This window comes from Mchenga conophoros, linkage group LG5, assembly GCF_057382185.1.
Source record: "Mchenga conophoros isolate Kocher_MC1m ecotype Shallow Benthic linkage group LG5, M_conophoros_male_GT1.1, whole genome shotgun sequence".
In the NCBI taxonomy this organism is placed as follows: Eukaryota; Metazoa; Chordata; class Actinopteri; order Cichliformes; family Cichlidae; genus Mchenga; species Mchenga conophoros.
Genome location: NC_140530.1, coordinates 25,459,208 through 25,481,424, shown reverse-complemented (window position 1 = coordinate 25,481,424; position 22,217 = coordinate 25,459,208). Strand labels below are relative to the sequence as shown.

At 40.3% G+C, this 22,217-nt stretch overlaps 1 protein-coding gene across 12 annotated transcripts in view; it reads left to right on the top strand.

Moving 5' to 3' along the window:
- Positions 1 to 22,217, top strand: part of LOC146574665 (calcium-dependent secretion activator 1-like) — a 66,487-nt gene that overhangs the window by 33,883 nt on the left and 10,387 nt on the right. The window contains exons 7-21 of one of the 12 annotated variants that reach the window (XM_085274517.1): positions 2,917 to 3,028; positions 3,885 to 4,024; positions 4,445 to 4,511; positions 4,846 to 4,954; positions 5,057 to 5,269; positions 10,659 to 10,795; positions 10,896 to 11,083; positions 11,507 to 11,665; positions 11,856 to 11,957; positions 12,057 to 12,120; positions 12,218 to 12,341; positions 14,590 to 14,622; positions 16,751 to 16,857; positions 19,605 to 19,634; positions 22,023 to 22,179. In XM_085274517.1, the coding sequence (XP_085130643.1) occupies positions 2,917 to 3,028; positions 3,885 to 4,024; positions 4,445 to 4,511; positions 4,846 to 4,954; positions 5,057 to 5,269; positions 10,659 to 10,795; positions 10,896 to 11,083; positions 11,507 to 11,665; positions 11,856 to 11,957; positions 12,057 to 12,120; positions 12,218 to 12,341; positions 14,590 to 14,622; positions 16,751 to 16,857; positions 19,605 to 19,634; positions 22,023 to 22,179 (1,742 nt within the window). Of the gene's footprint in view, positions 1 to 2,916; positions 3,029 to 3,884; positions 4,025 to 4,444; positions 4,512 to 4,845; positions 4,955 to 5,056; positions 5,270 to 7,757; positions 7,770 to 10,658; positions 10,796 to 10,895; positions 11,084 to 11,506; positions 11,666 to 11,855; positions 11,958 to 12,056; positions 12,121 to 12,217; positions 12,342 to 13,629; positions 13,699 to 14,589; positions 14,623 to 16,750; positions 16,858 to 19,604; positions 19,635 to 22,022; positions 22,180 to 22,217 lie in introns of all 12 variants that reach the window. The other 11 variants (XM_085274515.1, XM_085274520.1, XM_085274518.1 and 8 more) reach the window with 11 other exon arrangements.

Here is a 22,217-nt window from a genome sequence, read left to right as displayed (position 1 = left end):
TGTCTGCAACATCTTTGTGTACATAAAGCGGCAATTAATTATGAATGTTAGAAATGCTTACAAGAAAAAAATCCTTTTCTAGACTGGAAACTGACACCATGTTTGTCGTGTCTTGCTGCAGAGTGAGAACTTAGAGCGTGGTATTCATGTTGTATTGCTAAAGCTTCATGAGGCAGCTTTGGCACGTTAGCAGCTATAGATGACAATGAGAGATAACAGAGGCTTATATATGTTGTATCCTATGATTGCAACAAACCGCTTAGTTTCTTGTCATTCTTCTTGCTTGTGCATAGCATAGCTGGTGAGATTCCAGATTGATATTAATGGCTTGCTGTTAAATGATAGCTTATTTTAATATTTTTGTAAACACTGCCACACTCATGAATGGCAGTTTAAACTAAACATTTCAAAACTAATTCTGCAGAATCAGATATACAGTCTCATACATTACCTTACCTGTCAAAACATGGTGCCTAATTATTATATTAAACGATACATACAGGTGAAGTATCCTAGTGCCATAGCCTAAGGCAAATATGTTGAGTCACTGACAGATATCTAATGAAGCAAAAGCTCTGAGCTATTTCAGAAGTGAGCTGTAAGACTTCACTCTCACTCCTCACATCATATACTGTACCAAACACACCCTCACAGTAACACTGCAAAATCCCACATCGCTTCAAGCTGCTTTTGCCGCTCTGGACTGCTTCCTGCTATTTCGGATCCTCCAACACCCGGACATCCATCTGTAGGCTTCTAGGGCATATATGCACAACACTAACCAGTTTTAGTTGGATATAGTTACTTAGAAGTTCAGAAATAGAGCCATACTTACATGTATATTACTTTTCATTTACCCCAACCTGCCTCAACCTGTTTCTTTCTTTCTCAGTTTGGTACCAGGGGTATCTGACCAGTGAGGCCTTTCCCTAAGCACAGTCTCAGACCTAGATCTTACATAGTCTATTGATAAATGGTGCCTTGCTAGTAAATTGAACATATTTGCAAATAGTAATGAGTTTCAAGCCTACATGGGAAACTACATATATATAGATATATACACTAAGATGTAGTGCGCTGCGTTAACCTCAACTATACTTACTGTTTTAAAACACTCTTTGTATTAGGATATTTTCTTAGCCGATTCCCAACTTTCCTAAGTGTGACCTGTCAATAGTCATTTTTGCCTTTCTTTGCTGTAAATGACAACATATGCAAAACAACATCTAATTTCTCTTAATGCAATAACTTATTTTCTCAATAAAACAACTGAAAATATAGTGCTATGCTTTGGGAAAGATGTCCCTGAGGGGACTTCCCCAAGAGATTAAAAAAGTCCTATTCTATTCTATTCTATTCTGCTCTATTTTATTCTATTAAATGAAGATGAGTTGCTGTACAGCCACCTTTATCTCACATATTTTAGCTTAGCAAACAATAGCAGGAGCAATGAATTTATGCAACAAAACAGATGTCAGACTTTTTTTTTAAATTTTCTTAATTTTCCAGTATGTGTATAAGTATCAGCAGATACCTTGAAACTGCTTTGATCCTTGTACAGCTCACACTGAGGCTGCTGGCTCATGGCTGCCTATAAGCTCTGGATCGCTGAAGTCCCTTTGCCTTTGTTGCTTCTTTGTCCATGTTCAGCTGGGTGAGGGTGATTTAAGGGTCTAATTAGGTTTGTTGTTACAAATGTTTGTCTGGTGATTCCTTTGCAGTTTACTTTGGTGAACTTTGTGTCTTCACTTACAGTGAGTAGCTACTACACTAATGGCATGTTAGTGTGTGGCTGTGATGGCTGTAAGTGTGCGTGAAAGTATTTGCCTGGCTGCTGTGCACATTTTGCAAATGTTGCACACCCATGAAACGTGGAGAATGCTGGAAATCACATGCTGTCAGTGTCTAGGGCTAATATGTAGTCAGTTTACTTACTGTCCTGGTAGAAATGGTAATAACTAAATGACACCTTTGATACCAGTAGATACTGAAGTAAATTTAATTGTTTTTTCTTTCTTTCTTTCTTTGTGTTTCAAGTATGCAACTTTCATTGTGACCAGACTACTCCAGTCTGGCTGGAACAAGTCATGATGGACTATAGATTGATTCACAACTTGTCTAGAGTGTTTACTGCCTCTCACTGGCTCCAATCCCTCCCGTGGATGAATTATTTATAATACAAATATGAACGAGGACACGTTTTGTTTTGTTCTTTTAAAGACAGCTAGAAGTTCCTGTTTTGCTCTCCACGTGGACCACTCGGCTGCAACTGATAAATTGATACTTCTCACAATATCAACAGACTACAAATCGACTCGAGAAATCTTCAGTACCAAAAATATTGCAGTTGCAGTTTGTCTCTATATAGATTTTAAGCGTTTTAAAGATCCTTGTCTTACTTTTGAGTCACAAAAATCAAGTAGAAAAGATACATTGATTTTGACTATTCTCTGGTCTCTGACTGTTTGTTTATTTATTGCTGACAGAGAACAACAGTCAGAACAAATAAATTGTGTCTGCTATCTTGTTTGTTTTATCCTGACTTTGATTTACTGTAAGTTCATGCGACTTTGCCGTAATCGTTGTTTTTTTTAATTCCTTCAATCAGACCACCTCTATCTTTCTCCTGTGATACAAAAGATTGGAGTGTTTGTGTGCATAAACATTGCATTGTATGCTTCAGTCCCAGGAGGCTCAGCTGAATTTATTTGATTAAAGCAAAAAGCATCTGAAAACGGTTTGATTTGAAATTGTTTACTGACATTTTCGGTGTAATTTACATATAAAATACTGCAACTAAGGTGAAATCTGTCTCCCAGACTGACTAGCAATTAAAAATGACAATTGATGGGAACATGGACTCACCGTGGTGTCATGGAAACTAACCTCTGGAGTGCTTTTTGTTGTCTGTTTCAGCTGGGGGACCCAAGGTGACTTCACCACTACACACCCTTTGCCTGCTGTCAAGGTGAAGCTGTTTACAGAGAGTACAGGGGTGCTGGCACTGGAAGACAAAGAACTGGGCCGGGTAACATTTCTGCTTATTGTTTTATTAGCGCACTAACACTCTGATGTTGACATAGCGATGAAAATAGTGCAAACTTGTGTTTTGATTATAGAAATACATGCACAGTCACTCAAAGCAGTTTTATTTATGTAGCTGTGCATCATTCTGATTGTAATACGCTCAAAAGAGTCTCCAGGGTCCCGTCACATGACTGCGATTTATAAATAGGGTTTTGTTATTTTGCTCTAGTTCCAGTATTTTTTTTTATTTTTATTTTTTTCCATGAGCTCCTTTGAAAGTACAAACGGCTCTCACATTTTGAAATTTTCACATTGTGCTGTATCTGAATTTGACTGCTGCACATCTGTTGAGAGTAGACTGATAAAAAATTCTTGCCTCATTCCTAACAAGAGACTTCCAGCCTTTGAGCATTACTCAAACATGACTCAAACGTGAACAAAGCAGAAACATGAATCGCTTCTTTACCCTGCTTTTTCCTGTCGTGTAAATGTGACAGGTAGTTAAGGAAGGTGGTGTTGCTGGTTTGCGTCGGGGCAGCGGCGCCTCAGACGTCCCTGTAGTGGCAGTGACCTTGGTTCTTTGATCTCCCACTGCAGCAGAGTTGGCAGGCTTCCTCAAAGCTCTTTAACTCAGCAAAGAGAGATTAGACCCCCCTCTTCGGGGAGGGAGAGCAAAGCACAGTTCTTCTTCCTCGCTACCTTTTTTTAAATTTCTTTTGAAAAGCAAACACACCACAAAATCACTAATGCATGCAAGCAGACTGATTGACACTGCTCAGTGTTGTACAGATCAAAGATTTACCACCTGGTCATGTATAATTTCTTTTATTTAATGATCTACTTTTCTGCGAGTGCAGGTTGTCCTCCACCCAACTCCTAACAGCCCCAAACAGTCAGAACTCCACAAAATGACTGTGACCAAGGCCTGCCCTGACCAAGATCTCAAGATCAAACTGGCCATACGTATGGACAAACCACAGAACATGAAACACTGCGGGTAAGCGACCCACTGTCAAGCAGCACGTGCAGTGGTGTTCTTATTTTTATATTCCACATCTTTCCTATAGAACTCCAACTCTGAGCTCCTTGGCCTCATTTCTACTCACCTACCATGGAAAAGTACTGTGAAGTGCATTACTCCCCCTGGTGGATGCCAATGTGTAGTTTCATTTAATCATTTTAGAAGATGCTAACACATGCAAAGCGTTTGGCATTAATCACATTTTATTCATGTAACAGTTAAAGTGCACTTCTTAAGAATTTCAACTTCTAATTTCTATTTTTTCGTTATTATGTAGCAAATCCACATAACTTAAGATCAAATATAAAAAACTCCGCTTCAGATGGAGTTAGCATTTGTGTTCTTTATGACAGCTTTACTGTGTTTTGTCATCATGTGTGAACAATGTTTTGACAGGTATCTGTGGGCTTTTGGGAAGAATGTTTGGAAGCGCTGGAAGAAGCGTTTCTTTGTCCTCGTGCAGGTAAAAAACAAAACATGTTTTTAAGATCATTGCAGTGTTTCGGGTTTTGGCTTAAAGGTTCCTGTAAGCCTACCCAATCAATATAGAGCACATGTCACTCAGGAGTCCGTGTCGTTGTTTTATATAAAACTAGCATGTCCCAGTTTACAACCCCAAAAGCTTTAACATCCTACATCCCACATTTTTTAACCGCTAATAACAATTAAATAGTAGTTTATTTGGTCTTATTCCTCACTAGTTGGGCCTGGTCACAGTTTGAGAATCACTAGCTTAAAGATTGTATAGAAAGATTTTATTTGTGACTCATTTGACTGCAATTTTTTTCTTTTTACAGGTGAGTCAGTATACGTTTGCGATGTGCAGCTACCGAGAGAAAAAGTCAGAACCACAAGAGCTTTTGCAGCTGGACGGATATACTGTGGACTACAGTGATCCCCAGCCAGGTGAGGATACACACCAGGACATACCTATACTCACACACACATAAACAAAAGACACACACAATGTAAATATCTACCAGCTGATCCCCAGCTTTGCGTTATTAGGCTTAGATGGTGGCAGGGCTTTCTTCAATGCTGTGAAGGAAGGCGACACTGTGATCTTTGCCAGCGACGACGAGCAGGACCGCATCCTGTGGGTCCAGGCCATGTATCGCGCCACTGGCCAGTCCCACAAGCCTGTCCCACCCACTCAGGTCCAGAAACTAAATTCCAAAGGGGGTGCCTCAGCCCAAATGGATGCTCCCATTTCTCAGTTCTGTAAGTAGCCCAAAACACAACATAATCACCCAAGCAATAGCAGTTTTCATCCACAAAGCAGCGAAAGCTCTAACCCATAACTGTCTCACGCCATGTGCTCCACACTGCAGTCACAATACGTGCTGATAGAACTAACACACAAGCACGCACGCACATGCATTTATCTCTCACAGATCCCTCCAGCATCTGATGGACTTCCACTCATTGTCACCACTCCCACAGTGTGTAAAGGTGCGATTCCATGCTATTTCATCAGTCTGTTCTCAAGGAACAACCAACCTAAAAAAGACCTTATCATACAGAAGTAGGCCATGGCGTGCAAAGATTTTATGAAGATTAAATAGGTCACCATACATAAGATTTGAACATTCAAGCCTACTGGGGTTGAATTCAGACTGACAGTGCCAGGGTGTGCTGCTCTTGTCCGAACCATAGCCCTGTTTTAATACAGTTGCCAACTCTAGATGGCTGCTGCGAGGGCAGCTGTTATTCTGAGACAGTTTCTCAGATGGTCCTCATGTTGAAAATTTTAACCAATTTGTCACTGTACTTGCACTTCTAAGCAGTCCACAGGTCAGGTAGCAAAGTGAAGGTAAGACTGTCTACAGTAGTGTGGCATCTCTATCACCTTCTATTCTGACCGTCTCTTATGTCCCCTCCCTCCTCATTAAAGAAGGGAAAAATATATATTTTTGTAACTATAAAATCTAGAAGCAACATCTGTATTTATTCAAGTGGTTACTAATATGCAGTGAGTCATAATCACTAAGTTCTTATTATTCTTGTGCAAAGGTTTAAACTACCTTAAATTTGCCCATGAGAACACTAACACAAAGCTTATTTACTTACTAAATGTAAACTCACATGCTGCTTAACAATTCACAATAATAGATCCTGCTATTCAGAACCAAACACGACTTTTTTGTGTGCATCTTTTGACTCTTTGGGCTGAGAATAATTTCTTTTTCAATTGTAATGAGATTTTTTTTTTCTTAGAATAATTATGTAAATTTAATTGGCTTTAAATACAAATACAAAAAAAACAACCTCAGGGTTGCAATAATACTATTCAAAAGTGCAAAGCCCCAAGTTTACTCCACTCTTTTATAAAAGTATCAGAAGACATGAATTGGGTCACTCAATGCAAATCCTGTCACATGAGATTCTATGTTGTTTCTCCATCGGTTTTTTTGTCCAGTATGTGATCGTTCTTGTGGTTAGTTGACTCCTCTGATGCCAGCTGTTGCCATTCAAAGCCTCTCACAGTGGCACAGACCTCCTTCCCCTCCCTGAAACATTGTGGCACACCACGCGTACATGTTTCACCCCCTGGTGGTCTTGAATGGCACTGGGACCATAACATACACAGCCCTCCTGACTCTGCTGCAGTGAAAGGATGGAAAAGAAGAGTGCTATGAAGGTTCTGCAGCTTTAGTGCACATCAATAAAATGTTAAATAACACAGGTTTAGTCTGTGCAACAGCTTTCTGACATAATACTGCAAATAAATATGATAGAGTGTGAGGACATCCGATCAAAGGCCTTTATTTAAAAAAGAAAACCCCATATCTTGTCGTCTGTCCTTGACTGTAATATTAAAAGGGTTGTTTTCTTGACCTGACTCAGCTCCTCCAGAACACAGAAGACAATTTCTCTCGTGAGGCGTTTCTATCGACTCGGTGCGTTTTTTTGTTTTTTTTTATTTGTTCAAAAACAGATGGACTTGTGGAAATTGTAGAAAAAGAATTACATCATTGCAGAAAAGCTTCCATTTCTGGCTATAGCGGAAATATCAAGCGCAACAAAAGGCAATTAGAATCAGACAGTAAAGTGCAGTAGTGACAACAATTACTTGCAAAACGAGTAGAGTGCACCTTTAAAGTGTGCTTAAATTTGTTGCTATAATTGTAAGAGGTTGGTGATAAAAACCTGACCTTCATTTCATCCAGCACCTTCATAGTCTCTTTTTCTTCTAAAAACGATTCGGGCCACCTTTTACAGTTTCCTTTATAATGTAGGTGTTTGTGTTTGCCAGTGTCCCTTTTAAGAGTAAGCCTTGTGTTTGCTCTGTAATCAAACAAAGGGACAGTACTTACTGTGTAGCTCTTAACTCTTTAAGTAGCTGTCCATAACCAAGAGTAAACTGCAGTAGAGTGATGAGGATCGTAAGCTCTGTCTCCTTCCTCTGTCTCTGTCTGTCTCTCTCTCTTTCTCTCTCTTGCTTTCTGTCTCCCTCTTCCTTTCTCTAATATGCCTCAGCATCTGTTGTTCACATATCCTCACATGTACTCACACACCACCACCCACAAACTATCATGTTGGTATAGGTTGTTGTTTTTGAGTTGTGTTTTCTTCTTCATGCTTTGCCTGGACCCTTCTTAAGTAATGCAGCTGCTAGGTCAGGGTCTCTCGTGATTGCTCTCCTCCAGCCTTGTTGCTAGTCTTTATGTTATTCTGGTTTGTCCCTTCTTACCCTGCTGTCTTCTAGCTGGACTCAAGGGTAAGTGCTTCCCTGTAGCCGGCACAGCTCAGATAATCCCCGCCGATTATCTGACAAATGCAACGTCCTTTTCTCTCTTCTTTCCTTCTTCTCCTTTTTTTTCACGTCTCGCTTCATGTCTTAGATATTAGTTGAACCTTTTTGTTTTTAACAACCTCAGCTCTGAGGATGAAAGTATAAGCATCCATTCGTGCCAATATAGGATGCATGTATTTTATTCTTAGGAATTATTATTTGGCTCAATAATAGTTAAAGTTGATATCATAGTTGTTTCTGCATAATTGCCTTCTCTCTTTATTCTTATTGGTGGAAGGACCCCTCAGAGTAAAGCGATATCAGGCTAAAATGCGACGTGCTATTCATGAAGAAATGATTTCATAGTTTTGTATTACCAAGAATATTTAGTGTAAATGTCTTATCAAAATCAAGAGCTGCAAACAACCCGATTCACAGACGAAACTGTAAAAGACTAATGTTTACATGTGTTTCTTTAAAGATAGAGATATGGATAAATTACGATGACAGCCTGTGTATGCAGTTGTTTCCCCAAAGTGTTTATGTTAATTATGCTTTACTTCAGAGGGCTCAATTGCTTTTAATTCTTTTTCTTTGAACTTTTCTTGACGAGAGTTGGCAAATATGTACGCGGAGTATTCTGAATGCCAAAGACAAGGAGTAGCTAATGCCGCCCCGTCTTATGATAAAATACTCCGGACTCCCACTCCTTCCTCCTACAGTAGATGGGCCTGTAGATAGAGGCTAGACCGGTAACTACACCTCCAGAAAGGAGCAATCTCATTTGATTTCTTTTGACTGCCCTTGTTTGCCTGAATAGGAGAACACCTGTGTCATGTGTCCATACTTTTGTACAAATACAGGAGTTTTCATTCATTTCCCCCATCTCCCAGAGAATGATACAGTTTTGCCTCTGTCGGCTTCATGCTATTTACCCATGTACTTGCACCAAAATTGTATTGCTACCCTATTAGAGTTCTCCGGTAGTGGTATGCCTGTTAGTGTGCTCTGTAGAGATCATGAATACACTGCAACATATTCAAGTATTGTCAACTTGCAAATGCGTAGAGAAGGGAAAAAAAGAGGAATGCATAAAAAAAATTATCAAAATTGCAAATTTGAAAATGGGTCTGCAGATGTGCATGACATAATTAAAAGCTTTACGAAAAGTCACACTGTTCTCCAGCATGTAATCATTTATAAATGTATGCAAAAGTACTCTCATATTTACTTTGGCAATTTGGTTATTTTATCTTGAGAGTTATAGTAATGTTACTATAGCATTGAGTGTTTTCTGGACTTAAACTCCATTTTTATTCCAACTAAAGGAAATGTAGCCCACTCTCTGTGTCTCATAGTCCAACACCTGACACCTTGTGCTCACTCTTTGGATGTTTTCTCAACGCCTCACTTCCTTTTTTGTCTGCCACAGTGTTTTCTTTGTCACCACTTTCCACCATGTTATTGTCAAATTGAAAGATTTTCTGACCAACCAGATCCTTTTTCATCCTGTCATCATCTCTTAACCAACGCTCCACTCATCTGTAACGCCGTTCACTGTCTTCTTTCATAGCGTTACCTTTATACATGATAACTTACTGCACCTGTCTTGTCCCTCCTCTCCTCTTCGCTCTGTTTCCCTGTTTTATTGTCCACATTTTACTTGTTGTCTTACAGGTTTTCTTTCTCAGATTGGATTAAAAATTTGCTAAAATGTACCTTCCTTCAGGTTCCTTTTTTGGCAAACTTCAGCTAAGTTTTAGCACCCACATTAAACCCTTCCCCTCTTCCCCCTTCACTGACCTGGAGGTTGATAGATGTCACTTGTGCTTTATTCAATATTTTCCTGCTCTACCACGATCAGGTCTCCGCTTCCCTCACCCACCCCCCAAAATCATCATCACTCATGTCAGTGTCTCTCGGACATGACACCTGTCACTCACACAGAGGACATGGCTGTGCCTCTTATCTATTTTGAAACATCTTCGTCCCCATCATTTTTTCCATTTTTCTCTTTGACAGCTTTAATATCTGCAGAACAAGAAATGACTGTTTTGGTTTAGAGGGTAGAAAAAAAAGATTATCCCACTAATGGTTTCAACACCCATTTTTACATTACTTCCATTCCATGTTTTTCATTTTGTCATTGTTTAATGTTACTAATGTCTTTCTTCACTTAGGGAGCAGGTTTAACATTTTGAAAAGTCCTCTTGTTACAGAGAAGGTTAGTGGCAAAAGCACTGTAGCAAGATAAACATTAAAAACCCAATAGAGCTCGAGTAGAGGTTCAGCATCCATATTCAGAGAGAAATCTGCAAATCTTAAGAATTTGTTTCTCAAAATAACTTTTTTTTTCTTTTGTTAGAACTGTTTTTTACAGCATGTTCAAATGATTTCTCCTTTGCCATATTTGTGCCTTTTTTATTAGCACACGTGTCAATATTTATCAGGACCTGAGTGACAACAGTCGCGAATGGCAGAATCTATTGAATACATAAAGAAGAATGGATCTAATATTTTTTTTTACATATTATTTACAGCATTTCATCCAAACACCTTTTGGCTCTTTTAGGATTTTTTCCCCTGCAAAACTTTAGATGCATGAATGCACATACAGTAGAAACACTCGTCCCTTTGAGTTTAGCTTCAGTTTGATAGAATCTCATCCACCAATACAAGAAAACTCTTTACGCTATCTGACACAATGCAAGTTGACAATGTAAGCTGTAAGTGTTTATAATTTGCCCTTAGAAGTAGCCCAAAAAAAAAGCCTCCCTGGTGTTTCTCGTGTTGTAATGAAGACTGTTGCCCTGTGCCTCACTGATGTCGTCTCCTCTGAACCGTGTGCTTTTCCCTGTGCCTTTGGCCGGATAGACGCTGACAGAGCTCAGAAACATGGCATGGATGAATTTATCTCCGCTAACCCCTGTAGCTTTGACCACGCCTCGCTTTTTGAGATGATGCAGCGACTCACGTTGGACCACAGGCTCAACGACACCTTCTGCTGCCTGGTGAGTTTGTTTCCGCTCGTTGTCGCATGAATGACAGTGAGTGCTCTTTAGTCAGTTGTTATCGAGTAGTACACTGTGTGTCTGTGTTTGTGTGGTGTAGGGATGGTTCAGTCCGGGCCAGGTGTTTGTCTTGGATGAATACTGCGCAAGGAACGGAGTTCGGGGTTGTCACAGACACCTGTGTTACCTGCGTGATCTCCTGGAAAGGGCAGAAAATGGGGCCATTATCGACCCCACACTTCTTCACTACAGCTTCGCTTTTTGTGCCTCTCATGTCCATGGGAACAGGTGTGCGCTAAGTCCTTCTTTATGAAACATTATGACATTTATAAACATATTTACATTTTATGACTTTCAACCTTCATTTGTAACAAATTACACTTTGTCAGGCAAAGCTATGCCTCCTATGGATGCAGCAGTTGAGAAATTTAAAGATGCATTAACACAGGATAAGATCAGAACGGAAAGGTTTTGTTTCCATCAAATTATTTTTGTCATGTTTATGTTTTCTTAATTTTTTATGTTGTTGTACATTTTTTTGGCCTTTCTTTCTGTAATTTCATGTTATGTTGTTAATCAATTGCGTATCTCTACATATTTCCTTGTTTTCTACCACTTTCTTTGTTTTTTTTTTCTTTTCTCTCTGTCCTTTGTTGCCATAGTCTCTTACTGTCCATATTATTCATCCTCCCATGCATCTGTTAAAGTCAGAGAGGGCATCAGTTACTGGGGCCCACTGGGCTATGAGGTCCTAAAATCCCCAAAGAGCTCCCAAAGCCCAGATCCCCGTGCTGCCTCTAAACGAGCATGCATATTCAAGTTTAGAAAGAAAAAGGAGTCCAAAAATCCACTGATTCAAGGTGAAAACAGGTGAGACATGGTCATTTTTTCAATGTGTAACACTGGAGGGAACTCAAGAAAAAGAAAAAAAAAATCACTCAATCAGTTCCCTGGGGTGTGAAAGCTGTTAACCAGAGATTTGGGGGCTTAGATAAAGGGTTATATACGTTGGACTTTGGGGTTGCAGCTGGGTTAACGTTTGTGGGTGCGATCTTCATAGGCCAGACGGGCTGACTACAGTGATAGTGGATGAGAAGGAGCGCTTTGAAGACATCAAGGAGCGGTTGCGTGTGATATTGGAAAACCGGATTGTAAATTTCAGGTGATTGCCGCCTCACTAAAACCAGATTACACCAAGTCACAAAACATCCCGGTTATTGGTATTTTTCTCTGTTATTAAATCTTCGGTCTTCCCTTGTAGATATTGTTTCCCCTTCGGTCGTCCAGAGGGTGCACTGAAGGCCACTTTATCTTTGCTGGAGAGGGTTAGTAAATGCTTAAATAAAAACATTTTATGAACAATGAAAAAGGTGCCCTCTGAAATATTGAGGTTCTGTGAGTCATCTTCGATGTGGCCTGCAGGTCCTGATGAAGGACATTGTGACCCCGGTTCCACCAGAAGAAGTTAAAGGGGTAATTCGCAAATGTTTGGAGCAGGCTGCTCAGCTCAACTACCAGCGGATTAAAGACTATGCTAAAATTGAAGGTAACCAGAACAACACAATTCACTGTCACATAATGACTGCTGGTATCAGGGTACAAATGCTATGCATCTGCTAAACATTCCTACTGATCATGAAGATGTCATGTTTTACAGACTCAGATTGAAGTGCCCAGTCAGTGGTTTGGTAGAAAACGGCAGAGTGAACAATCAGTATATCTCCATATGTTCTTTTTCTTCTGTAAGACTGCCTGTCATGTTATCAATTAATTTACACATGGTAAATTCACTTGGTATATGGTATATTTGTGTCCATATCCCAAATGATTTGTGGCAAATGATTTGTCACAGTCACTTTCTGTCTCTCAGTCCAATAACTCTCTCCTTTGTTTCAGGCCTGCTTTAGCTCTGTGCTGTTCTGTAGGTCAAGTTGGCTTTTGTGTAGAGGTGTGTGAGTAAAAATGCATTCAAATCCAAAGCCCTGAAATCTGTTGATGTGCCGATCTCTCTTTGTGCCTTGACTATTCGAGCTGTGTAGTATCCTGGCTTCTGACATTTGATGATTGGATTGTAAGTTCAGCTTAAATGACTCCCAGCTCCCAGTCGACACACACTCCCTCTCTTCCACTATCTTACTGTTAGCTCCAACCTCTCTGATACCTCCAGCTGACTCTGCCCGCCCCTCTTTACACTCCCTGCCTTGAAATACCAGCAGCTCTCCTGTCAACTGTGTCTTATGCTCTTGCTGAAGACCACTATCTTCTGCTCCCTCCCCTGTCTGCTCTGCTTTTTTTCCCCCCTCTCCACACAGATGTCACTTTTTCTAACCTCTCCACTATGTGATGAGTGGCTTCTAACCAAAGGAATGCTGGGATTGAATGCATACAAACCAGCATCAGCCTTGCATGTGCTTTGAGACATAACACGGCCTTTCTTTACTGGCATGGATTACATATGAAAAAATACATAAAGACATTTTAGGATGTCTTATTTCTTCCTCTTGCTGTGTCTATTTTTCAACATACCAGTTGCACTGACATGCACATTTACATAGAGATCTCTGATGTTGTTTATGCCTTGAAAGAAATCCCTCAGGGTGCTAAAGATACTAAGGATTGAAACCTTACTATCTTTTCATGCTGTGTGAATTTATTTCCACCTGTCCTTGTGAGGCATCTGATTCAAATTTTACCAACGATTTGACCTTATTATTGGGCCTCCTGCCCAACAGATTGTCTCCTTCACCTGGACAGCCCTCTTCCCATCACCCTCTGACCTCTAGACTTCCCCCTTCTGACCCCATCCTTTTGCATGCCCCGATCCTTTTTTATAGGGAAAAAGAGGGAAATGTTTGAGCACCCTGTCTTCTGCTTGGCATCTCAAGTGATGGATTTAACCATCCGTGAGTACCTTCATCATCTCTTCCCATTCCCCCCCTCATTCTTTTAAGCGCACCTTCACCTCATCCCCTCCCTTCTGCCTCTTCTCTTTCTCCAGAAATGTTGCTCCTGCCATGCTTGTTTTTATCTGTGCCTTTGTCTGTGAGAGTGAGTGGGGAGTGCACCAGTCGAGAGATCTGAGCAGTACCACACAGAATCAGTAGGGGTCCATTTTTTTGCACCATCTGTTTGTGATGGACATGAATGAGCGGTCTGGTCTGTAAGCTTCTTTCTTTTGGTTTGAAGCCCATTCCTTTGACTTGAATGCATTTTTATATTGCTTACATTGGTATCTGTTTTCAGTCATTTGGTCTGATCATGTGTCAGTGGTGTGCTGTGCCGAACAGGTAGGCTTGTTTGTCACCGTGTCTCCAGTGACAGTGAAAGAGCATCTGTTGACAGAGCTATTGAATGGGAACAACAGGATAGAGTGTATGGATGTAACAGCTCCAGTTTGTGTTTTAACTTGACTCAGGTCAACTCAAGTCACTCAGCGTGTCCTGTCTACGGTCCTTTAAGCTGTTTGTGTCCCCTACCTGTTTGCAATAGTCGAAGCTTTGTCTGTTTGTTAACAAAAAAACATCTTATCACCTTTTTTTTTTTAATTTTCCACAGGCTACTGGTTCAGTGTTTCTATTTTTTATTGTGTGTTTGTGACGTTTGTCTGTTGCCCAGAAGCGTCAGTCCCTGGAGCTGAAAGTGTCCCAGCAGATTCATTTAAAGGGTCACGTGGCGATGAACAACAAGCCTGAGTTCCCCCAAGCCCCCATCCCCTTTCGTGAAAATAACCATAGAGCCGTGCTAATTCTAAACATCTCCTTTTTATCTTTTCTCTCCCCTTTTTCTCGCTGAAGTTGAGAAAGGTCAAAAGGATCAAAAGGATCCAGGTGAACCCATGTTTAGCTTATGGTTTAGCTATAGTGCACACTTACATTTACATATACAAATACACCCACACCTTACACACATGTTTACTGCAAATCAGTGTAAGACATATGCATGCATTTACCATTAGCACATCTTCTATACACACTTTAAATATTGTACAAGTTCTCAAATGTCTTGGCATGTCTTAAAAAAGCAGTAAATCTGTAGAGATTGTACTACTTTATATTTTTCCAGATTCAAATCTGGAGCAGTGAATTATACGGCTGAAAATGTTATTCTCACTCAATTCAAATGTAGTGTACTCACACTTGAATAAAGGTGAACAAGTGTGTTTTTCGGTAGACATGTTAAGACACCATCAAAACCATAAAGTAATGCAATCTCTTACATATGGTCCTATATTTTTATCTACATTATAATGTAATTTAAAAAGACATAAGCAACACTTTAATGCAACCTCCCCCCCTCCCCCCCCATCACACAAATTAGCATACATTTTCACCACAGGCCACACATGAAAATGAGCTCATTATATAAAGATATGCATTATGGGGATTTTTGTCTGGGAGTAAAGTAAAGCAAAGATGTAGCACAGATGCTAAAGACAACCACAAAACCTCAAGTATAAGAAATTTGAGACATCTGAAACCATCCCAAATAGCCTCCCAGTCAGGAGGCCCTGGGTTTAAACCTGGACAGGGCCATTCTTTGTGGAGTTTGTATGGCTTTCTCTTGGAGCGCATGTGCAATGGAATAAAAAAGCAACAACAAAACAAACAAAACTTTGCTCCTCTTTAAACCATATTATATCTAATTCAAACCCTCGTGATCAGGCATTATTAGAAGTCTTAAATATTACTTTACAGCTCAGTTCCCTCTATGTGGCATTTGAAAGTGTAATCTCTACTGCTAGCTTAGGGTTCCTTCATTTAATTTTTCACCAGGCTCCGAAAAAAAATATTCATTTGGCTTGAGCAGCAATACCCGCAGAACCCCTAAAATAATAATGAAAACAGCAAAAGGCTTCCAGTTAGAACTGCCGACTGCAGACTTCTACTGTTTTATGTAGAGTTATGTATTTATGTGCTTTTGATTTCAGATCTGTGTAGCCATTCAGTTCCATGTTCAAAATATGTCATGCCATATAATCACAGTGTTCAAGGAACAACTCCATTTCATGACACATATCTGTTTTTATCAGATCGTTCTGCCGACAAAGGTACGAGCAAGTGATTTGGAGCTTTTGCTAATCATAGACCAAAGTCACCAGCTGATAAGTGAGGAACAGCTTTCATGAGCACATAAGCACAGTTTAAGAGAAATCCAAAATCAGCACGCTTGTAAAAAATATTCATTACCTTCAGGAATTTCATCAGATAATTGGCAACTATTTTATTAATTTGATCCAAGCACCTGCCTTTTTATAAAATTAGTTCTAACAAAGAAAACTATGAGCCAGCCAATGTGTGTATTATTATATTGAGATCAGATTACTTATAAAATAATATATATTTAAGAAGATTCTTATACACTTGTTGGTCTTAAGAAAAAAAGAATTACAGAAATATGTATAAATGTCCCTTTCATGTAGTTCTAGCCACGAGTGTTTGTAGAGAACCCGATCCTTATTAGACATCCAGTACTATTAGCTTTGAATTAATAATCTCATCCAATCAGATAACTTCAAAGAGAAGGAATGAATAATTTTTACTGTGCGTGTTCACAGAGTATTTTTGGCCATGAGACAGCTCCTTATACAGATGGTTTATTCAGTACCGCTACACAATATGCATGTTTTCAATGCTGCATTGCACCTCCATCTCAGCGCCACTATTCCTGTGTCTGATACTCCTCCAACATGAGTCTGATTATCCCATAAATGCATCAACTCTGTTGCTTTATGTCATGCAGCCCAAAATGCATACACAGTAAATAAGAACACGCTTTACTTGTTATGGGGGGTATGGTAGGTAAACATCACAGCGTAAGTGCTGTGTTTATACTTTTATTAAACGGTCAAAAATATAAACAGAAAAAAAAAAATCTTTTGAATAGTCATAAAAATCCCCCTGGAATCCTCTGTGCTTGACTAACCACTCATCCCTCACCCTCATCCTTTTGTCTCAGAGAACGTAGGCCGCTTAGTCACGCCTGCCAAAAAGCTGGAGGAAACAATTCGCCTGGCGGAGTTAGTCATAGAGGTCCTCCAGCAGAACCAGGAACACCATGCGGAGGTGAGTGAGAACCCTCTCCTCCTCTCCTCCTCAAAGCACTTTCCCTCTATGCTCTCACTCTTATCTCACTTGCCCCACAGCAGGGAGCTAGCCTTATTATCAATCCTCTATAAATAAAGCTGCTTTCATCTATGGGTAACTAAAAAAAAAAAGGAAAAAACTTTCAAAGATTAATTTAATTTCGGAAAGCTCTAATTGGTGTTCAACGGACCATCGCCACATGGAATCAGAGGGCCATGTTTGAGGGTAGACTGTAAATTAGACAGAAATGGTACAATGGCATCTTTTTTGGTGTGATGACAGTGCATTAGTTTTACATAAGTTGTTAAAACGATAGTATTATGTTGAGGATACTCCAGTATAGATGTTTGGCTAGAAGAAAAAACACAAGGTGAAACAAGTTAATGCGCATTTTCATGGCTTCTACTGCGCTGCTTCCCTTTGGTCACACACAACAAGATCACTTATAATAAACCTCAGGCCTTACACTGAATTTAAAGTAGTAAGTAAAACACATTGTTCCCAAGAAAACTGATCTTTGTGAAATTCAATTAGATGCTTTTATCAATAATACTAAACTGCCATAGTCTGTATTGTAGTGTGTTTTGTGACTCTACCAATGAAAAACAAAAACATTACCTGATTTAAATATGGCTGTTATCTTCTCCAGCGCCGTCTCCTTGTACGCTTTAGGCACCGGCATGTTTAGATTGCTCCCTTGCAGTCCACCATTGTGTCAAAATGGTCAAAAGCCTTTAGCTTGAATTGCATTTTGTGGAAGAGGCCAGAGTTACAGGGACCTAAGTCTGGCAAGCTGGCTTAGCGGGGAGCAACAATCGAAAGCCTTAACATTTAAATTCTGAGGGATGAATTCAAAGCTGGTGAATTTTTAAAAAGGAAGCATACTCCTGCTCAGGGCTGGACTGGGACACAAAATCGGCCCTGGCATATTTGGTCCAGGCGTCTCCCTCGCTGTGGTCCCTCCTCGTGCACTTTTTTACGAGGAGGAGTTGACGGTGCAGCAGCCCCGACAGCTAACATGTCGGTTAATTTTGCTGCATTTATTTCTATTTTTCTGTCTCAGCATTTCAGCTCCACTTTTTCGCTACCTCATCAACACTAAGCTACTTGGGCGAATGTAGAGGCGGGCTTGGTAGTTAAGACATTTTATTGGGCAATACAGTGGCAGTAATGAAGCTGAATGAATGGGCTGCTGTCAGTGCTTGTGGGGCCAGTGTGCAGCGGTCTTTTAGTTGCCCCATTGGTCCAAAAGTGAGTCGGCCCACTAGGAAAATGCCCGGTATGCCAGTTTACCAGTCTAGCCCTGCTCTTGGTCCCGCTCCTCACCCGATGAGCCACCTTCAGTCTTGTTGTCTGTTGGCTCTTCCACTGAAAACTGTTTTTTCTTCTCTGGGTTGTACTGAAAAGCCAGCTCAGTAATGAGTCTCGACAGGTTGAGGTAGTTTGACACAAAAGTGCAAGTTTGAGATTTGCGGTGAAAGGCTTTCCAGAGGTGCACAGGTAAAAAGCCTTCAAGGAGAGATCACCACATTTAAATCAGATAATGTTTTTGCTTTTTCTTGGGGGAATCGTGAAAGCCATGTAAATGAAACCTGAGAGGTTTAGATGGGAATTCACATAGCCACATGTGAAGTATTTCAAAAAGGTTCAAAAGCCTAAAAAACTGACATGTATGGGTTTAAATATAAACAGAGCATTCTAAGTTGTAAGTTCAAATAGGATTTTATGTGAATAAATATAGTCTTAAAGAAAAGATGTGTGTTGAATAAATCTAGTGGAGTCACAAGTATAATACATCCCAGTGAAATGGAGTGGAGTGGAGGTATAAGGTAGCATAAACTGTAACAACTCAGTCAGTCTTAATTTCACCAGTTTATTCCAATGGAGTCAACAAAGATATACTGCTGTTTTGACATTTAGCATATTTTTGTCCCAAATAAAATGGCGAAATTGACATTAGTTAACTTTTTACTTAAACACAGTCTTTGCTACTGTTTTACCTTTAGATCTGTATGGCTTTGGTTTAGCACTACAAGCTAATGGACATGTTCTCATCCCAGGGTGTCAAACACTGCTGTCCTGTCTAATTCTGCTATATATGTTTGCAGATATATGCAAAAGTTCTTCTTTGTCAAATGTGCCGTGACACACGAGCTCTAGCAATACAGGACACCTCCACAGATCCTCCTTTAGAGAAACCAATTTGGCATTAAGTGATTGGAGGAGTCTTTGTGGAGCAAATCACTTTGGTTTGTGAGCCATTTGCGCTTTGTGCTTTGTTTTGCTTGTTTTTCACTAACTAATTTTAAGCATTTAGGCATAAAAATCGACTCGGTTAGAAGTAGGAAGAGATCTCACTTTGGATTTTGCCCCTTTACAACTGTGCACACTGACAAATTGCACTTACCCAGTGGGTTTAACTGTGATACGAGTGTCATCACCAGTCAACACCTTGCGCATATCTCAATATATTAGCAGCTTTTGACAGAATGCTAGTATTTGGCACTCTGGGAATGAGAACAAGCTGAACCAATATTCAAGGAAGGCATCTCCTTTTAAAAATCCATCTAGCTTCCTTATTCCATCGTGTTGGCGACTTTAGACATCAAGCTGATGGAAAGCATGATGAACATGTGCAGCTGTGTAGATCTGAAGGTGATCCAAATGTGATCTTAGAATATACAGATAAAGCAGATTTACTGTATCTCTCTGAATATGCTTGACAGGCGGCAGTCACAAGTTCTGGAGATCAATCGGTACAGTATTTTTTTTTCTTTTTTTCCTCTTCAGTCCCCATCACGACCCTCCTGTATGGCATGTGCGCCACTATGGCAAGAAGCACGTTTCTAGACAGAGAATGAACTCAGTGGGTGGGTTTGTAGGCACAGAAGTGAGAGCAAATCTGTTTAAATATAAATTTTTAAAAAAACACTTTAGTTTGCACAACATAATTGTTATCATAAAGCATGTTCATCGGGCCATAAAGAGGTTTCCTTTCTATCCTAGCATGCTGAACCAGTAAATTTCCTAAAGTATGCTCCATGTGAACCTTTGAAGTTTGATCCTCCATAAACATTTGTTTCCCCTCCATCCAGCAGTTAATTTCACAGTCCGCACCTGTTTAAGCATTACTTCTCCAGCTTCTCCTCTTCCATCCCTCTCTGCTGTCTATTCTCAGTTTACAAACCCTAACAAAGAAATGCTTCAAAAATACATTATTGTTCTGAACATCTTCCTGTATTCTCACTGTCATATGATTGGTGACTGCCCAAGCAGGGAAAAGAGGTATGTAGTCAAGTTGAATGAGAAACTCCCGTAATGCTCTGTGCATGTCCAGTAGATGATTCTACATCTCTCCCCTAAGCAAACTACACCCCCTTTAAGACTGGTCCCTTGACATGGTTGCACTGATACAGCACTAGAGTTTGTTTTGGCTGAACAGTGGGTCTGCCGTAGATTTCTCAGGGTCCTGTATGTGTTCCTTAACCACTAACAAAGGTTGGAGGCTACTCTGCCTGGTGACCTTTGAGCCTTTCCCCTTCCCTGTTGGAAGCTATTTACTGTCCTCCCCTTTAGCTGATATAAGAGTATATATCCTTGAATGCGATGGAGAAGAGCCTTGTTTGCTGCCTGTGTTTCTAACATTAGAGCTATCATGATTTTTAAACGTTTGAAGTGGACAGGTAAGTAGGAAGGTAAGTACGGTTCTGACTGCTGCTGTGGTGGTTAAATAAGGTGGTCGATTAACAATAAACAGCAGTAAAGTAGAGCATGCAGCATAACTTGGAAAAATTCAGCTTCATTAATTGAACTTGGCAATATGTTAGTCTGAATGATAAGCAAATAAGCCAAGCCAAGACTGCCAGCAAAGCAACTACTGTACCTCTGCTGTCAAAGGGTGAGAAAGTCCTGACTGTGCTAGAAAAACGATCCGCTGAATCTCAGACACCTACTTAACTAATTGGAACAGACACACTCCAACACTAGAGATGCTGTATGCTGCAGTCTTTGGTGTGTCTAGACAGTGATGTGCATGAGACACATTCACATCTAGTGGGCTATGGGTTTGTTGGTGATGTGAATGGTGGACCCCCTCATCTCTCAGCTGGAGAGAAAAGCATGCAGGGAGATCCACGTTTGCATGAGAAGAGCACCCTAGATGTAAAGATACTGTCATGAATAGAAGGCACAAAGATGCAACCCCACTGTGCAAATCTTCTCCCAAGTATAATCTGGATTTGAATTCATGTACCAATTAGGAAGAGCTGTGGATTTGATCTAGTTGTATGCCATGGAAAACATACACAAGCACACAAGCTGACAGCTGTGATAGAATTTCTGTTCATTTGAAAGGAAATACCCGGCAATTACAGAATTCACACACGGCACGGAAAAGTCATTCGGTATCCACAAATATAACCAAATATCTTCTCAAATTAAATAACAGGGGACGTCTAATGGACACCTGTAACAGAGAGAAGCAGCTGGACTGCTCAAAGGTAGTAAATCAGTCTTCTGGCAACTCTGTTTACACTCAATTTTAAAATGCTAACCAGATCACAGATAAACAAATGCAAATAGCTACAGGCAGGTTTTGCAATTACTGAAATCATTTGAGAGGGTGGTCTGTGGTGCATTCGGCTTTATATGTTTTCTACTATAACAGGAAATGTATCATCAATGCTTGGTTGAGAAAGAGAAGCGCTAGGTTATACAGTGATGCTAGCAAACTTGTGCATATGAATACTGTGTGACCTGCCAATTAGTGTAGGTAATACAAAAAGCCCACTTAAAAACCAGGAGTGTGCCCTGCCTCTTACCCTGTGCTGTGAGACCCTGGTAGTCTAGCTGCTTCCCTCTGTTTCAAGTGTTTAAACTAAGTAAACCCAACCAGCTTCTGACTTTAGCTTCATATTCAAGTGTTACATCCAACGTATGAAAAATCAAGTCCCAGCAAGAAAGGGTAAGGATATTTGCCGAAATGCCAAACTATTCTCTCAACACACCAAACATGCATCAACCCAGTGGTATTTCCTTTTAAGAGCGATACTGTCCAGTAGTGTTTATTATTCCCTCCTTTCCCTCTCATCTTTTAACAAGAGGACTTGTTCACCTGTTTGCTTTCCCTCCTGCTGTGTCTCTAGGCATTTGCATGGTGGACAGACCTTATGGTGGAACATGCAGAAAACTTCCTGGCCCTCTACGCCATCGACATGGATGCCGCTCTGGAGATCCAGTCACCTGAGAGCTGGGACAGCTTTCCCCTTTTCCAGCTGCTCAATGACTTCCTCCGGACAGATTGTAAGTTCATGCAGTTGGCCCATCTTTATGTTTCAGCT